Here is a 16,019-nt window from a genome sequence, read left to right on the forward strand (position 1 = left end):
TTTTAATATTTGCTGGTCTTTCCGAAATTAAGTTCCCAGGACCCACTGGATGGCTCAGCGCCACCTGCAACTCTAGTTTCAAGGGAGTCCAAGGCTTTTGTCTTAAGTCTGCAGGATCCTGTAGTCCCATGATACACATATGTACATACATACATAAACACACAGAGAGAGAGAGAGAAATGAATTTTTAAAAACATTGCAGGAGACTGCAATTTTACTCAGCAGACTGCAATTTTCTTGCTTCTGTAGAAATGTCTTTTTGCAATATGCCTAATCTATTTTCTAGTCCTACAGAATGCTGAAATTATCTCTTGAGTATTCAGGTTAGATGTAAGTGTTAAGTCTTCTATGAATTTGATTTTTAATTATATTTAAAGCTTGGGAGTTGAAATAAGTACTTCCAGAAAACTTTAATTTTGACTGATTCTATCTAAACAGGAAGTGGTAAATAAATTGTAAGAATAAATAACTTATTTTTTTTTCATTTTATAGAAGGCCCTGTTGTAAGCAAAATTAGTAAATTGGTGGATGGAAATAGAACAAAAACGAAATGACTCCCCACTACCCTGTGGCCTCTCTGTGTCTAAGGATAAAGGGAAGCAGTTACCATAACACTCTAATGGCAGGCAGACTCACTTTTACTCCAGTTTTTACTTTGGAATACGACCTGTTGCCTGAGTGTCCTCAATAGAATGTTATAAGAATGAAGCAAGTAACGTGTATGATTCCACTTTACAGACTAATATACATGGTCTAATGGATGCTCAACTCACCCTAATTCCACACAACCAAGGTATACTGACTCTGTGCTACCACCTAGACTACATAGAGCATAAACCTGTAAGCAAACTTCTTTCGAAGCGGTTTACTAGTCCTTATTTATATTCTTCAACATATCAAGTCGCCAAGTATCTAGTTATATTCAAATTCATCGCTAAATTGGGGCTGTCCAATTTCTAAATGAAATTGGTTTTGTGATTCATTCTGGACTGATGTTGATCTTTAGCTTCTAATGCAGAGATTAAGTGCTTAATCTGTATCGAGGAAATTTGACTACTAATTTTTAAGAGAGTTAAAGTACATAATTAAAAGCCAGAAGATGAATACTAATTTCTTTATTCATAAGCTCTTCAACTATCTATTGTGTTGGTGCAAGGAGAAGAGCAAATAAAAGCTTTTCATTTCTTCAGATGTTCTTAAATACTGTAAACAGCTTTTCATAATCTATTATAGTTACAGAGAGTAGAGAGGATGCTTGTTTATGACTGAATAAATCCGATTATATTATTCACTACTTTTCAGTTTTGAGCCTAAATACTACCAGTTCTCGGTAATAAACTTTCCAGTTTGGCAATGATTGCAGCAATAGCTTTCAGTAGAAAATGATTAAATATCTGTTTGCTAATATTATTTTCATCTCTATGAAGGAAGTTTAACTTCATGAAGATCAATCTACTAAAAGCTACTGCTAAATTAAGATATATGCTACAACTTTTGAAAATAATAAAGTTTTTTAATATAAAAGAGGGAGGACTTTTTAAGAGCACAGGGATATTGATATTTGAATTCCAAATATGTGACTAACATGCATCTATAGGACTCCAGACCTCAGATTGTTCTTCTTTGAAATGGAAATGAAAGTCTATCAGTACAAGTGAGAGGAAAACCATAGCACAACAAATGGTTAAACTTGATTACCCAAAAGCTTCTAAGGGTGAAAATAATGAAGAACAACAATAAAACACATTCTTTAAATACATTGTATTTTTCTTTTTACCAAAATAATTTTGAAGTCATTATACAAAAACTGAAAGGCTATTTGAAATAATGTGTGACCCAGCTTCAATTTCACAAAAGACAGCATTGTTTGAATGTATGATTAACATCTTAGTTGCTCTCTACCTACCATCTGATTGCCCTTTGTCCTGCTGCGTTAGCTCTATACTATAGTTTAAAAGATAATTTAGGAAAGACAGTACTCAAGTGATTAAAACCCATTATTACACACTGTGAATAATCTCAGTATTTTACAAAATATATTTCACTCCTTAAATCATTGGGAGAGGTTAATTTCCATCTTCCCACAAACTCCATATATACCTCTTCAGCAACCACAGGCCCCTTGTGCCAACTCGTTGGTCAGGGTAAGGGTGTTCACTGCACTGGTGCCCCAGCTGAGCAAATGAGCTACATTCCCCAGCTGCTCCATGAACTGCTCACATGTAGAGAGGGGAGAGCACATCAGAGGAAGCCAGCTGGCACATAGCCTGTCAAAGGCAGCTTCCTTTTCTTCTGCCTTTAATTAAGAGATGGCAAGAGGCCCATCACCAGGCCAGAGCATAGGAGTCCAATGACCTCCATTAGAGCAGGGCACTGGTGTGTAGATGTGCCAGCTGGCAAGTATGTGTGTCCTCGAAGGCTGTGCCACCTGTGGCTGGCCAAAAGCCATCCAATAAAAGAGTGGTGTCACTCAGAAGTTTCCAAATGAGCTCTGGAAATCTACCAAAAGCCCCACCTCAGCATGGTATAAAGGCTCATTATCTTTTTCCTTCTAGAAGTATTAGGAAAATCGTGATGTGCACATGAGAATAGTTAATAATTTGACTTGATAAAAGTTCAAGGACTTAATAACATTAACAAAAAATTTATAACTTCAACCAAACAGTCTACATATTGTTACTTTAAAATGTGTTAAAAGACAACTTATTATTAGTGGATTTTACCCTTATCAAATAGAAACCGTTTTCCCAAAATATATATATGTGTGTGTGTGTGTGTGTGTGTGTGTGTGTGTGTCCATCTGTATCTATGAACCCTTGCATGCTGATGTGTGTACATACATATACAGGGTCTCATTTACACTTATGCACCTGTGATTGAAAACCAGAGGGCAATGCTCAGTGACATGGTCACAAATACCATTTACCTATACTGAGATACTCTCTCATAGACTTCAAGATCAAAATTAGCTAATCAAGATTGCCAACCAGAAAGCCCCAGTGGTCCTCCTGGATTCACCTCCAGAGCACTTGGATAACAAGTATGCATGACCACACCTGAAATGTTTACATGGGTTCTAGGTTTCAAAGTCAGGCATTCACACATTTTTAGCAAGTACTTTTCCAGCTGAGACTTCCCCAGCTTGCAAATCATTTTCCCTACTCTCAGTTGTAGAGACACGAAAACATAAAAATATACCCTTAAATGCAAACTGTTGAAGAAGAGATCATTTTTGGACTCAGGTAACTCGTTCCAGAACATGGATGGAGTTCGTAAGGAATAGCAGCAGAAACTACCACTTCCCAAGACACAGTCTAGGTTTGTGTTCTAACAGAAGCCACAGCTTAAAGAATGAATGAGACAGACATTCTTGGTCATACTGAATCAAGCACCTAGGTAAAGCCAAGGTTACTATCCAGAGAGACAGGGAAGGGATTCTAGAGGTAAAAGTGTGTATACTGTTAATTGGTCTACATAATTGATTGAACAAAGGAAAAACAATGTAATCACACAAGTGTTCAGGGTTTGTGCTGATAAATTTTTTTCAGCTAAGATAATGAAATATAATTATCTACATAGTTTTTTGTTGTAAATTTATAATTTTTCCATTTTAACATGTTAAAATCCATTTTAATCCATATAATGATGGAAATATACACTGTTTATAATCAAGGTTAGCACGTGTTTCCTGATGTGATGGTTTAATTCTGTGCAACTTTGCATTGTGTAGATTAGTAACGGTTAGAAACACAAATTGGAAATTGTTGGAGGTTGGCCTATCGCTAATATTGGTCCTGAAGATGTGGTTACTGCTCACTGGATACAGGCATCTTGATTTGTGTAAAGCTGTCTAAGGCTTACCTGACTGGTTAATTAAACAGCCTATCCCTGGGAAGGGCAGAATGGGATAGGCGTGGCTAGGATTCACCTGCTTTTAAGGGGAATCATGGGAAACCAATGGATGAGAGGAGAGGAAGAAGGATGCCAGGATGGGTTAGCACGGAGAGGAAACCACGTGAGACCAGGAGGAAGGACTCCAACAATGGTGTGAAAAGGTCCGGAGGAAGAGTAAAAGCAAGTATTTATAAGATTATGCATGGAAGAAAGGATAGTTATGAAGGATGGCATTGAATGGGGACTGGGAGATGGGTGGTGGGTTGATTCAGACGTTGTAGGTAGAAATACCTACCCTGCCCAAGGTAAATAAAGCAATTATAAAATTTAGCAGGTGTCTGTGTCTTTAATTTTGATAGTGGGTTAGATGATATTACTGTGAAAATCATAAGGCAAATAATAATAAATATTATATAGCCAAACAGTTATTTATTAATTTACAACAATAGACAATGCAATTTGATTTATAAATTATCACACATAGAATGTGTTTATATTGCAAATGCCTGGAATGCAGATACAGTTTCTGATTACTAATCTCAGAGGTGTGGGAATCAGTAAGACCACTACATTTTGGCACATTCACTTCAACTTTGTTGACAAAATTTATTTTGTACTGAAAAATAATTTCATCTCAAAAGTGTCCTCTTCATGTATTTAAGTTCATTTAAAGTTACTAAAATTACATTTTTTTTTTTTTTTTTTACTGTGGAGATCAAGGAAGCAGAAAGGACAGTGGAGGAGAGGAGAACAATAAAAAGAGGAGAACAATAAAAAGAAATTATAATGGAACATGAATGAAATTTACATGATTAAATCAACTTGATTACATTGTCTGGTGACCTAGCAGATTACTTTACACAACAAAACAAACAGATAAAAAAAGTATAGTTTTTGCAAAAAGATATTTAAATTATCATTTATGTTCTCTATGATCCAATTATTTATATTTGACAGTATGACAATCCTTTAAGATTATCGAAGGATCATCACTGTAGAGGTTAAAAACCTAGATGTAATACACAGATAGCTTTCAACCACTGAGGTCCCACATGCTTAATCATAGAATCAGTAATCAAAATAAGGCATTTCTAAATCCTTACAAATGATGGAAATTATTAATAGCACATTTTCTTAGACTCTTATTTTCTGTGCATGCACAATGAGATTTAAATTTGTAAGTAATATTCATTTGGTGATCTGTGCATTTCACATGGTTAGAAAAAGATCCATCTTCTTTCCTTTTTTTCCCCTCCCTATGTTGGGAAGATTCTCTGGAATCAAAAAGAAAGGTTTTGTGCTTCCTTCCACCTATTTTCTTCTTCCTTAAAGTGCTGTGTATGCTGTCCCTACCAAGTGCAGCTTACTCTTTCAAATCCACTGGGTTTGCTTATGTCTACCGTACTCCTGTTATTTATTTCTTCCACCTAGCAGAGATCCAGCACATTTGAGCCAAGGTTTCAACTTTCCCCTTTGAAACATGTAATTTCTTGAACTCTTTATTTGGACTCAGATTATTCTAAAGATATGCTGTTTGGGGGAAGTGGAAAGAGAAACTGTGTCTTCATTATTTCAGCCACATTTGTCAGTATAGCAGTAGAAATTCTAAACTTACACTGAACTTCCAAAAATTTGATTCTGCTTTAAGTAGCTTTCTTGGTTATAGAGTCAAAACAAAGTAAGAAGATGCTTTCCTCCTTTAGATAACAATTGTGTGTGTGTGTGTGTGTGTGTGTGTGTGTGTGTGTGATTTGTAGGTGCAAAATAAAGACATATATTGTTCAGGGAAGCATAAGAAATCATGAAAACTGAGAATGGAAAGAACACATTTCCATCCAAGTATTAACCAGGCTTTACCCTGCTTAGCCTCTGAAATCAGATGAGATTGGACCTGTTCAGGGTTGGGGAAGACCTGAAGAGAGAAAGGAAATCAGTGAGGCTGGCATCTCTGTGACAAAGCAGGCTCCTGGGAGTCTATGGGGTGAGCTTTTAGCTGAGACTACTAGCACCTGTAGATATAGAGCTAAAGTCACCACCTTCTGTAACCAGGTGAAACTTCCAGTAGAGGGAGGGGATGGCAACCCACCCATTAAACCTTAGACTCAACAGTTTGTCTTGCCTACAAGAAGAATAAGGATAAAGCTGGAGCGGTGATTGAGAATATGACAAACCAATGACTGGACCAACTTGAGACACACCCCATGGGAGAGAGTCAACTCCTGACACTCTTAATGATTCTCTGTGATGCTTGCAACAGGAGCCTAGCATAACTGTCTCCTGAGAAATTTCATCCAGCAGCTCATGGTAACACATGAAGAGACCCACAGCAAACTCTGGGAATCTTGTGGAAGAGTGGCAGGAAGGATTGAGGGAGCTGGAGAGGTCAAGCACACCATAAGAAGAACTTCAGAGTAAAGTCACCTGGGCCCATGGGTGTTCAACAAGACTGAACCACCATCCAAAGAACAGGCATGGGCTGACATAGGCCCCCTACACATATGCGTGTTGGTCCCCTAACAATAGGAGAAAGATCTGTCTCCTATTCTGTTGCCTGCCTTTGGACTTCTTTCTGCAAGCTGGGCTGCCTTTCTGCCCTCAGTGAGAGAAGCTGTGCTTAGTTCTGCTGAGACTTGATGGGCCAGGGTGGCCCTCTCCTTCTCTGAGGGGCTGTAAGTGATTAAGTGAATAAATTAATGGGGGAAATACATGGTTAGCATTTTCCTCATATTTTAAAATTAAGCTTATATAGAGTGTTAGACAGTTTGAGTGTGTGTGTTGGGGGGGGTGTTCCCCATACAGTAATGAAACTGTTACTGTGATGAGTTACTGGCCATAAGTACAAATAGTTTTCCTAGCATGGTATTGTAGTCACTACTTCAAATCAACATATTAAATGTAATGTTCTCTACACTTCCAAAATATCTTATGATTTGCCTTTTACTTTATTCCTTTTTTTCCATTTTACGTGTTGTGTGCTTCTCATGTATACATATGTGGATGAATGTGCACACATGTGCATGCATGTGGAATTCAGAGCTTGTTGTGGAGAATCATCCTGATCTTCATCCCCTGTACTCAATGTGGTAGACCCTGAATCCAATCCAGAGCTCACCAATACCACTATGGTTGGTTGGCAGCTTGCTCGGGGAATGTCCTTACTCTGCTTTCTGAAGCAGAAATTTCAGGATGGCTATCACACCCACTTGACATTTTTATAGTTTCTGGGAATCAAAAGAAAAAGGATTTTAAGGACAAGGAGGTCTCCCCATTCCCAAAATTTATCTTTGAAGGTGATCAGTTAAACTGAGGATACCGCCTAATCCATATTGAGCCACCTCAGAATGTGCCGGGAGGGCTCACTGCAGGCATCTGGCCTCCACAAGCACTACTGAAAAGTATCCTTGTATTGGTTTATCCACGAACATACAATCTCCTCTTGTACAATTCTAGAAGCGAAGTTGTTAAAGCGGAAAGAGGAAAAGAAAAAGAGGCTTTAATTTTCCTAATCCCACCTTTTCAAAGTACTTGATTTCATACTCCAAGATGATTCCGTTGGGGCGATCTGGCTCTTGCCAAGACAAAGAGATGCTGTTCTTTGCAATCTTTCCCCTTTTCACATTGGTGACTGGAGAGGGGGCTGTAAGATAACACAAATAAACAATAACGTGGTTAATAGAGCCCTGAAGTTATAAGCTAATCTGTGATGCTCTGCATGCTATGCTGTAGCTATTATTACATCATTACATTTTTTTTTATCCCAGAAAAGGTTATAATCTACATGAAAGTTGTTAAAGAACATTAATGTTTTAGCTATATGAAATTAGATAACTATCATCATAATTGTATTAAGAAAAATGTAGCTATCTTTTCTTCATATTCTTCTCAAATATAGACAAATAATTTTATTAATTTTTTCAGAGTATAGATTGCTGATTTTTTTTATTTTTAGAAAAAAAATTAATGAATTCATATGCCATGTTTCCAGAATATATAGATATCCTATCCTGAATTCCCCTTATGGTAATAGGCTTGCTATTTCTGGAAAATTATGTTTCAAATATTACTTATCTTTAACATATTTATTATTTTTCCATTATATGTTAAAGAATAAATTAATATATAAGACATATTTAAGGTATTCTATAAAACAATTTATTAAATATTTTATCTCAAAATTTAAAAATAGGAAGAAGGATGATTTCCATTTTCCCCAAATATTTCATTACAAACCACTCTTCAGTGTTGTTCATTGAGACGTGCTATTTTCAGTCAAAATGCAAAATGCAAACATGTATACTCATATACCTCTGGAAACCTGAGTTCACAAACATTTGAAATTTAGCCAAAAATTCATATTTGTCACACACTGAGATATTTTTCAGAATCTCTGGATATGATGAAATAAAGAACTGATATTTTGCCTAACATAAGCAACTTTAATTTTGTAGACAGGAGAATTTATAAAAATAAACAAAAAAAACCCCACAATGGGCTAATGAATAGTATGCAAACATATAGTTATACTGGATATTCTGGAGAACTGGTTTTGAGTCTTGAAGATACAAAAAAATAAAAGTGAGTGTATGTTCCTTTCTTTAGGTACACGGTGTACTATAGTCACGTAACACGTCCAACCACATTTTGGTAATGATAAAACAAGTATAAAATCATGATTCCATAAGACTCTACTTCCCAGTGTGATCATGGCTAGGCTGTGTATATTATGTAATATTTGCACACGATGAATCCACCAAATGAAATATGTCACAGAGTATGTCCTCACTAAGCAGGAATAGGCATTTTAAAGGGTTACTTATAATCTCTAACAACGTAAATGCTGTGTCCACATTTGTTACATGGAATTGATTTAAAAATAATGACAAGTATAAAGTCACTATATATTCAGTTTATACACAATTTTCTTCAAAATATTTTTAATACTAAGACTGAAAATTGAATAAACATATGAGTGAAACATTTATATGAAGGGTTGTGTGTGTGTGTGTGTGTGTGTGTGTGTGTGTGTGTGTGAAAATGTGGGTAGATGGATAGAGATGAAAGATGTGGAAAGTAGTTTTTAATTTAAATGATGTCAGCAATGAGGGGTAGTATAGTATATAATCACAGACATAAGAATGAGTAGACATCTGGCAGGGTTAAATGTGTGTGTATACATATTTATACACAAATAATATGCCCATATGTTAACTACAATTGTGTATATTCCATCAAATGCAATACATTAAATATTTGATTTGATTTCTTGATTGTCCAAAACAACTTTTAAATTTAATGGTCCAGTGATTGACAGATTGTGATATTTACATGGGAAGATATTGTGTACCTGCACATTGCTGGGTCTTTTTCATCTATAACAGTGTGTGTGATAGGAACACTGGCCAGTGAGCATGTACACAATCGATGTTTGCCGGCAATTTTGTTTTTAGATCAATGACAACCAACACAATCACAAATGGTTTTGAAGAAAAACATGCTTTGATTTTGTGTTGATATTTATTTAACTTACACTTTTTAAACATAAAATAAGTAAATAACTATTACCTATTTATAATTGTTTAATAGAGATTTATATGCCTAAGAGTACAGTGTATAAGCTACTTGTTTTTATGTAGGAGTGGTGAAGTGAAAGTCTTGTTACGTTAATGTACACATTTTATGTGTGTCACCGTGACCACATGAGTGCAGGTGCCTGAAGACTGCAGAGTCAACCAATCTGCTGGAGCAAGACTTACAGGTGGTTGTGAGCTGCCTGATGTGAGCGCAGGAACACAACCCTGATCATCCAACAAGCAAAGGGAGTGCGCCTTTCTGTGCAGTCTGTGATCCATCTCTCTAGCGCTCCCCTCACTTCCTGGTACGTGCCAGATTACAAAACTCTATGGACTCTTTCAGAAGCATAATGTAACAATAATGCAAAATAGTATTTTCTATTTGCAGCCTTCTGTTGAAACTGTGACTGGCCGAGAGCTTTATTTACATTTCAAAGGGTACATGAGATAATTTATAACTTTTAAAGATTTTATTTATCTTTATGTATGGGGGTGTTTTGCCAAAATCTCTGCATGAGGTAAGGAAAAACTAAAATACTTAAAAAAGAAGCGAGGGGAGGTCTTCCTCTCCTTCCTTCTGATCTTAGTCTATCAGATCTCATCAGGAGTGGCTGCATTGTCATCTTCTATGGACCTCCCCTATCAGTGGACTTGAAGAGGAGTATGCATGAAGAAGGGGGAGGGAGGGTGGGATTGGGAGGGGAGGAGGGAGGGGCTTATGGGGGGATACAAAGTGAATAAAGTATAATAAATAAAATAATAATAATAATAATAATAATAATAATAAAAGAAGCGAGGGGTTGGAGGTATGGCTCAGAGGTTAAGAGCACAGGCTGCTCTTTCAAAGGTCCTTAGTTCAATTCCCAGCAACCACATAATGGCTCACAGCCATCTATAATGCTTTGATGTCCTCTTCTGGCATTCAGGCAGAACACAGTATAATAGATAACTTTTTATTTTTTTTTAGTTTCTTTTTTTAATTTTTATTTTTTAACATTAGTTACAGTTTGTTATCTTTGTATCCCTGCTGTATCCCACTCTCTCTTTCCCTCCTAATCCCACCCTCCCACCCTCATCTCCTCCCTGCCCCTTTCCAAGTCCACTGATAAGGGAGAACCTCCTCCCCTTACAGCTGATACTGGTTTATCAGGTGTCTTCAAGACTGGCTTCAAAGTCCTCCTCTGTGGCCTGGCAAGGCTGCTGCTCCCTGAGCAAACAAGTAATTCCTTTTTTTTTTTTTTTTTTTTTTTTTTTTTTAAGTGAGATAGTGAAGATCATAAGAAGAGTTCTAAATACTCAAAGGTGTAACTTCTAAATGTGTGAAGTATTATTCCAAAATGTGTATTACTGGTTCATGTGTGAGATGACCTACATTTAACATAAGAAGATACCCTTAGGGTAGAGACTATTATTTTTATGGTATATTTCTATGTTAAATGTTTAAATAAACATGTAGACTTGGGAGGGTTTTCTATTTATAGAAAAGAAGTGTGATATAATGTTCCTAACTACCACACTTAACCCTCCTACCATGAACATTGTGCACATACTACTACTGTCAATAAGCTGACATTAGTAGATCACTAGCTAAATTTCACCCAGCACTCAGACTTAATCACATTTTACTCAATGTCGGCTTTTTGAGAGTCCTTTCCAATATCCTTCATTACCATCTAGTCTAATGTTCTAGGTCTTTCATAAATCTGCAAGTTTTCAATCTTCTCAGTGAGGATTAGTTTAATAATTGGGGTAGACGTTTTAGAGAGACAATTGTTGGTATAATGTTCTTTTGGAATATATACACCTTACCCTTGTTCATTCAAATGCTGATTTTTCTCCCCGACTATCTGGTTTCAATATGGACATTGCATTGTGATTCTTATTCTAAGCATCACCTGTCTCAAGTTTGTGTAAACTTGCCACAATTTGTTCTCCAATTTGTCAATTAAAACAATCAGCCACAATGTTGAGCAATGGAGATGATGGAGTGGGCCATCCTGGTTCAGAGAGGGAGGAGAGGAAGGAAGCAGGAGCAGAGGAAGGAAGCAGGAGGAGAGGAAGAAGTAGGAGGGAGAAGAGGAGCAGAAGCTGGGAAAGAGGAGGCTGGAGGAGAGGTCTTGGAAGGACTTGGAGAGATGAATGAGACCTAAGATATCACTAAAAGCAAGTATAATGGGTGAATCTGAATGGTATGAAACTATGCAGGCTTGAATGTTTAGGATGGAGTAACTATTACCCAGAATTGTGTTCTAGGTTAACTAAATAAATCCTAGTCTCTGTGTGGTGATTTTGTTAAACAGCTGTTTAAAATTAACAGCAGCTTTAATAAAAGATATATCAATAGTAACTATTAAATACCTAATACACCAGATCATGTTAGAAGAAAACCAGAGGCATAACTTTAATATTTTTTATTTTAATTTTTATTAATTACACTTTATTCACTTTGTATCCCCCCTGTAGCTCACTCCCGCCTCTCCCCCCAATCCCACCCACCCTCCCCCTTCTCCACACATGCCCCTTCCCAAGTCCACTGATAGGGGAGGTCTTCTTCTCTTTTCTTCTGATCCTAGTTTACCAAGTCTCATCAGGAGTGGCTGCATAGTCTTCCTCTGTGGCCTGTTAGGCTGCTCCCTCCTCAGGGAGAAGTCAAGGAGGTCAAGGTTAAATAGAAGCAGAGTGATATCACTGATGGTTTAACTTTGTCCACCTGTTGCAATAATATTACTTATTTTCTCCAGTGAGTAGTTAATTCTTTGTCAGATTTCTGCATTGTATATTTTATGAGGAGTACTAGCCCCGCCACTTAAGTAGAAATTCATGAGCTGCCCCTATGAGAAAAGACTATTAAGTTATTTATTAAAAACACCTCAAACTTGGTAAAATTCATCTATTCTATACATTGCTATTATTGATTAACATATTTATTTGTTTTTTAAAATTATTTTTATTTTTTATTAATTACACTTTGTATCCCCCTGTACCTCACTCCTCCCCTCCCAATCCTACCCTCCCTCTTCCCCATCCCTGTCTCTCCAGTCCACTGAAAAGGGAGGTCCTCCTCCCCTTCCCTCTGATCATCGTCAATCAGGTCTCATCAGGAGTGGCTGAATTGTCTTCTTCTGTGGCCCTAAGGCTGCTCCCCCCTCAGGGGGAGATGATCAAAGAGCAGGGCAATCAGTTCTTGTCAGAGACAGTTCCTGTCCCTATTACTATGGAGACCAGTTGGATACTTAACTTCTATAGTCTACCTCTGTGCAGGGGTTCCAGGCCATCTCCAAGAGGGGTCCTTGGTTGGAGTATCAGTTTTAGAAAAGACCCCTGTGCCCAAACTTTTTGGATCTGATACTGTCCTTGTGGGGGTCCCGTCTCTCCAGATCTTTTTTTTCCCACTTCTTTCATAATATTCCCTGTACTCTGCCCAAAGTTTGGCTATGAGTCTCAGCATCTGCCTTGATACCCTGCAGAGTAGAGCCTTTCAGAGGCACTCTATGGTAGGCACCTGTCCTGTTCCCTGTTTTCTCCCTCCTCTGATGTCCATCCTCTTTGCCTTTCTGAATGGGGATTGAACATCTTAGCCAGAGTCCTCCTTCCTGATTAGCTTCCTTAGGTGTACAGATTTTAGTATGTTTATCCTGTATTATATGTCTAATATCCACTTATGAATAAATATATACCATGTGTGTCTTTCGGCTTCTGGGATACCTCACTCAGGATGATCTTTTCGAGTTCCCACCATTTACCTGCAAATTTCATAATTTCCTTGGTTTTTATTGCTGAGTAATATTCCATTGTGTAGATGATCTGTACAAGATCTGTATCCATTCCTCAACTGAGGGGCATCTGGGCTGTTTCCAGCTTCTGGCTATGACAAATAAAGCTGTTACAAACATGGTTGAGCAAATGTCCTTGTTGTGTACTTGAGCATCTTTTGGATATATGTCCAGGAGTGGTATAGCTGGATCTTGAGGAAGTGCTCTTCCTAATTGTCTGAGAAAGCACCAGATTGATTTCCTGAGTGGTTGTACAAGTTTACATTCCCACGAGCAATGGAGGCGGGTTCCCCTTTCTCCACACCCTCTCCAGCATGTGTTGTCACTTGACTAATTCATGTTAGCCATTCTGATGGTTATAAGGTGAAATCTCAGGGTAATTTGATTTGCATCTCCCTGATGACTAAGGACAGTGAACATTTCTTTAAGTGTTTCTCTGCCATTTGATGTTCCTCTATTGAGAATTCTCTGTTTAGCTCTGTTCCCCATTTATTAACTGAATTACTTGGTTTGTTGCTGTTTAACTTCTTGAGTTCTTTATATATCCTCGATTTTAGCCCTCTGTCAGATAATCTGTAGGCAGTCTTTATTGTTTTGATGACAATTTCCTTTGCTTTACAGAAGCTTTTCTGTTTTATAAGGTCCCACTTATTGATTGTGGATCTTAGAGCCTGTGCTGTTGGTGTTCTGTTCAGGAAATTTTCTCCTGTGCCAATGAGTTCTAGGTTATTCCCCACTTTTTCTTCTAACCAATTTAATGTGTCTGATTTTATGTTGAGGTCTTTGATCCACTTGGACTTTAGTTTTGTACAGGGTGATAAGTATGGTTCTATTTGCATTTTTCTGCACGTAGACACTCAGTTAGAGCAGCACCAGTTGTTGAAGATGCTGTCTTTTTTCCATTGTATCTTATGACATCTTTGTCAAAAATCAGGTATCCATAAGTGTGTTGGTTTATTTCTGGGCCTTCTGTTCAGTTCCATTGATCCACCATTCTGTTTCTATGCCAGTACCATACAGTTTTTATAACTGTTGCTCTATAGCACTGCTTGAGATCAGGGATGGAGATATTTCCAGAACATCTTTTATTGTAGAGGATTGTTTTAGCAATTCTGGGTTTCTTGTTACTCCATATGAAGTTGAAAATTTTTCTTTCAAGGTCTGTAAAGAATTGTGTTGTTAATTTGCTGGAAATTGCATTGAATCTGTAGATTGCTTTTGGTAAGATGGCCATTTTTACCATCTTAATCTTGCCAAGTCAATAGCATGGGAGATCTTTCCATCTTCTGATATCTTCTTTTGTTTATTTCTTCAGAGACTAGAATTATTTTTTTTCCATACAAGTCTTTTACTTTTTTGGTTTGGGTCACACCAAGGTACTTTATGTCCTTTGTGGCTATTGTGAAGGGTGTTGTTTCCCTAATTTCTTTCTCAGCTCTTTTGTCTTTTATATACACTAGGGCTACTGATTTTTTTTTTAGTTAATTTTGTATCCAGCCACTTTCCTGAAGGTGTTTATCAGCTGTAGAAAATTCCCTGGTAGAATTTTTAGGGTCACTCATGCATAATATCATATCATCTGCAAATAGTGATACTTTGTTTATATAAGTATGCATGCTTGACTTTTATTATTAACTATAATCAAATATTTTATTTTTAACTCAAAGTATTAATTCACTGGTCAATGAAGGATCTTTTAGTTGTCACTTTGACATATTCATATTATTATAGACAATCTAATTTTACAGTAATTTATTATATTCTGTTACTAGAGTAACAGAGGCTCTTCCTTCATACTACTTCAGTCCCCAAATCAATCATTTCTCCAATGAGAACATTTATTTATTCATTTTTTTATTCATAAGAGTAGCAATGAAACCAAGATCTGCTGTTATATGAATTCTTTGCCCCTGAGATTCTATTATTTTCAGACCAACAAAAGAAAGAAATATAAATATGGATAGTGAATCATATATATATGTGTGTGTGTATGTATAAAATAATTACAGATTTGCATATATTTGTTTTATCTCCATAGGCATATTACCTGAACATGATTATATAATGATATTAGCCTTACTCTTTTATTGCAAAAACCCTACCAACCTCCTCACCTCACTTATTCACAACCTCTCACCACAACAATGACACCACTGGCCATTAAGTTTCTTAACTATTTATTTGTAGTATATAGTTTAATTTCTCAGTAATTATCATTACCTCTTCAGTTTGTTGATAATGATGTAAAAGAGTAATGCTAATGAAATGAAAGATAACACACATGTCTCTGCTGTTAATTGCACAAAACAATAATAATAAAAAGTTCTCCCGGTTTTTCCAATGTAGAAACAAAGTTTAATCCACAACTTGCATGGTCCCAACTGAAGTACAGCAGTGGAGTAATAACATCATTTGGAAAACTGCAAACTCTTAATGCACTATTGTCAATTATTAAACTTAGATTGTATTTTCTCCTTATTGTAGGCAGCTAAAAAGATGCAGTTTACTTCTTCCTGTGTATCATTTTAAATGGAGGCTAATGATACTGTTTGCAGCAATGTGAAATGAAAATATTATGTTATGAGATTTGACTAATGGATTTTTCATGATTCTTTAATCTCTTCATCCTGCATCAAGTTATTTGTGGGCTTTTCTCAGTATGATAATAAAAATACAGGAATTTTGTATACTTTATTTCCGCCTTTAGATGGTTTCTTAACTCTACATTGAGAGTATCTGGCAAAATTTTTCATATTATTAATGAACTGAAAGCCCTGGGTTA

The 16,019-nt window shown here is 36.7% G+C and overlaps 1 protein-coding gene across 10 annotated transcripts in view; it reads right to left on the reverse strand.

Moving 5' to 3' along the window:
• The window catches only part of Epha5 (EPH receptor A5), a 339,138-nt gene that overhangs the window by 78,306 nt on the left and 244,813 nt on the right, over positions 1-16,019 (reverse strand). For all 10 annotated transcript variants that reach the window (XM_060380832.1, XM_060380830.1, XM_060380831.1 and 7 more), the window contains one exon: positions 7,407-7,531. In XM_060380832.1, the coding sequence (XP_060236815.1) occupies positions 7,407-7,531 (125 nt within the window). The remainder of the gene's footprint in view (positions 1-7,406; positions 7,532-16,019) is intronic.

This window comes from Meriones unguiculatus, chromosome 3 (genome assembly GCF_030254825.1).
Source record: "Meriones unguiculatus strain TT.TT164.6M chromosome 3, Bangor_MerUng_6.1, whole genome shotgun sequence".
Lineage (NCBI taxonomy): Eukaryota > Metazoa > Chordata > Mammalia > Rodentia > Muridae > Meriones > Meriones unguiculatus.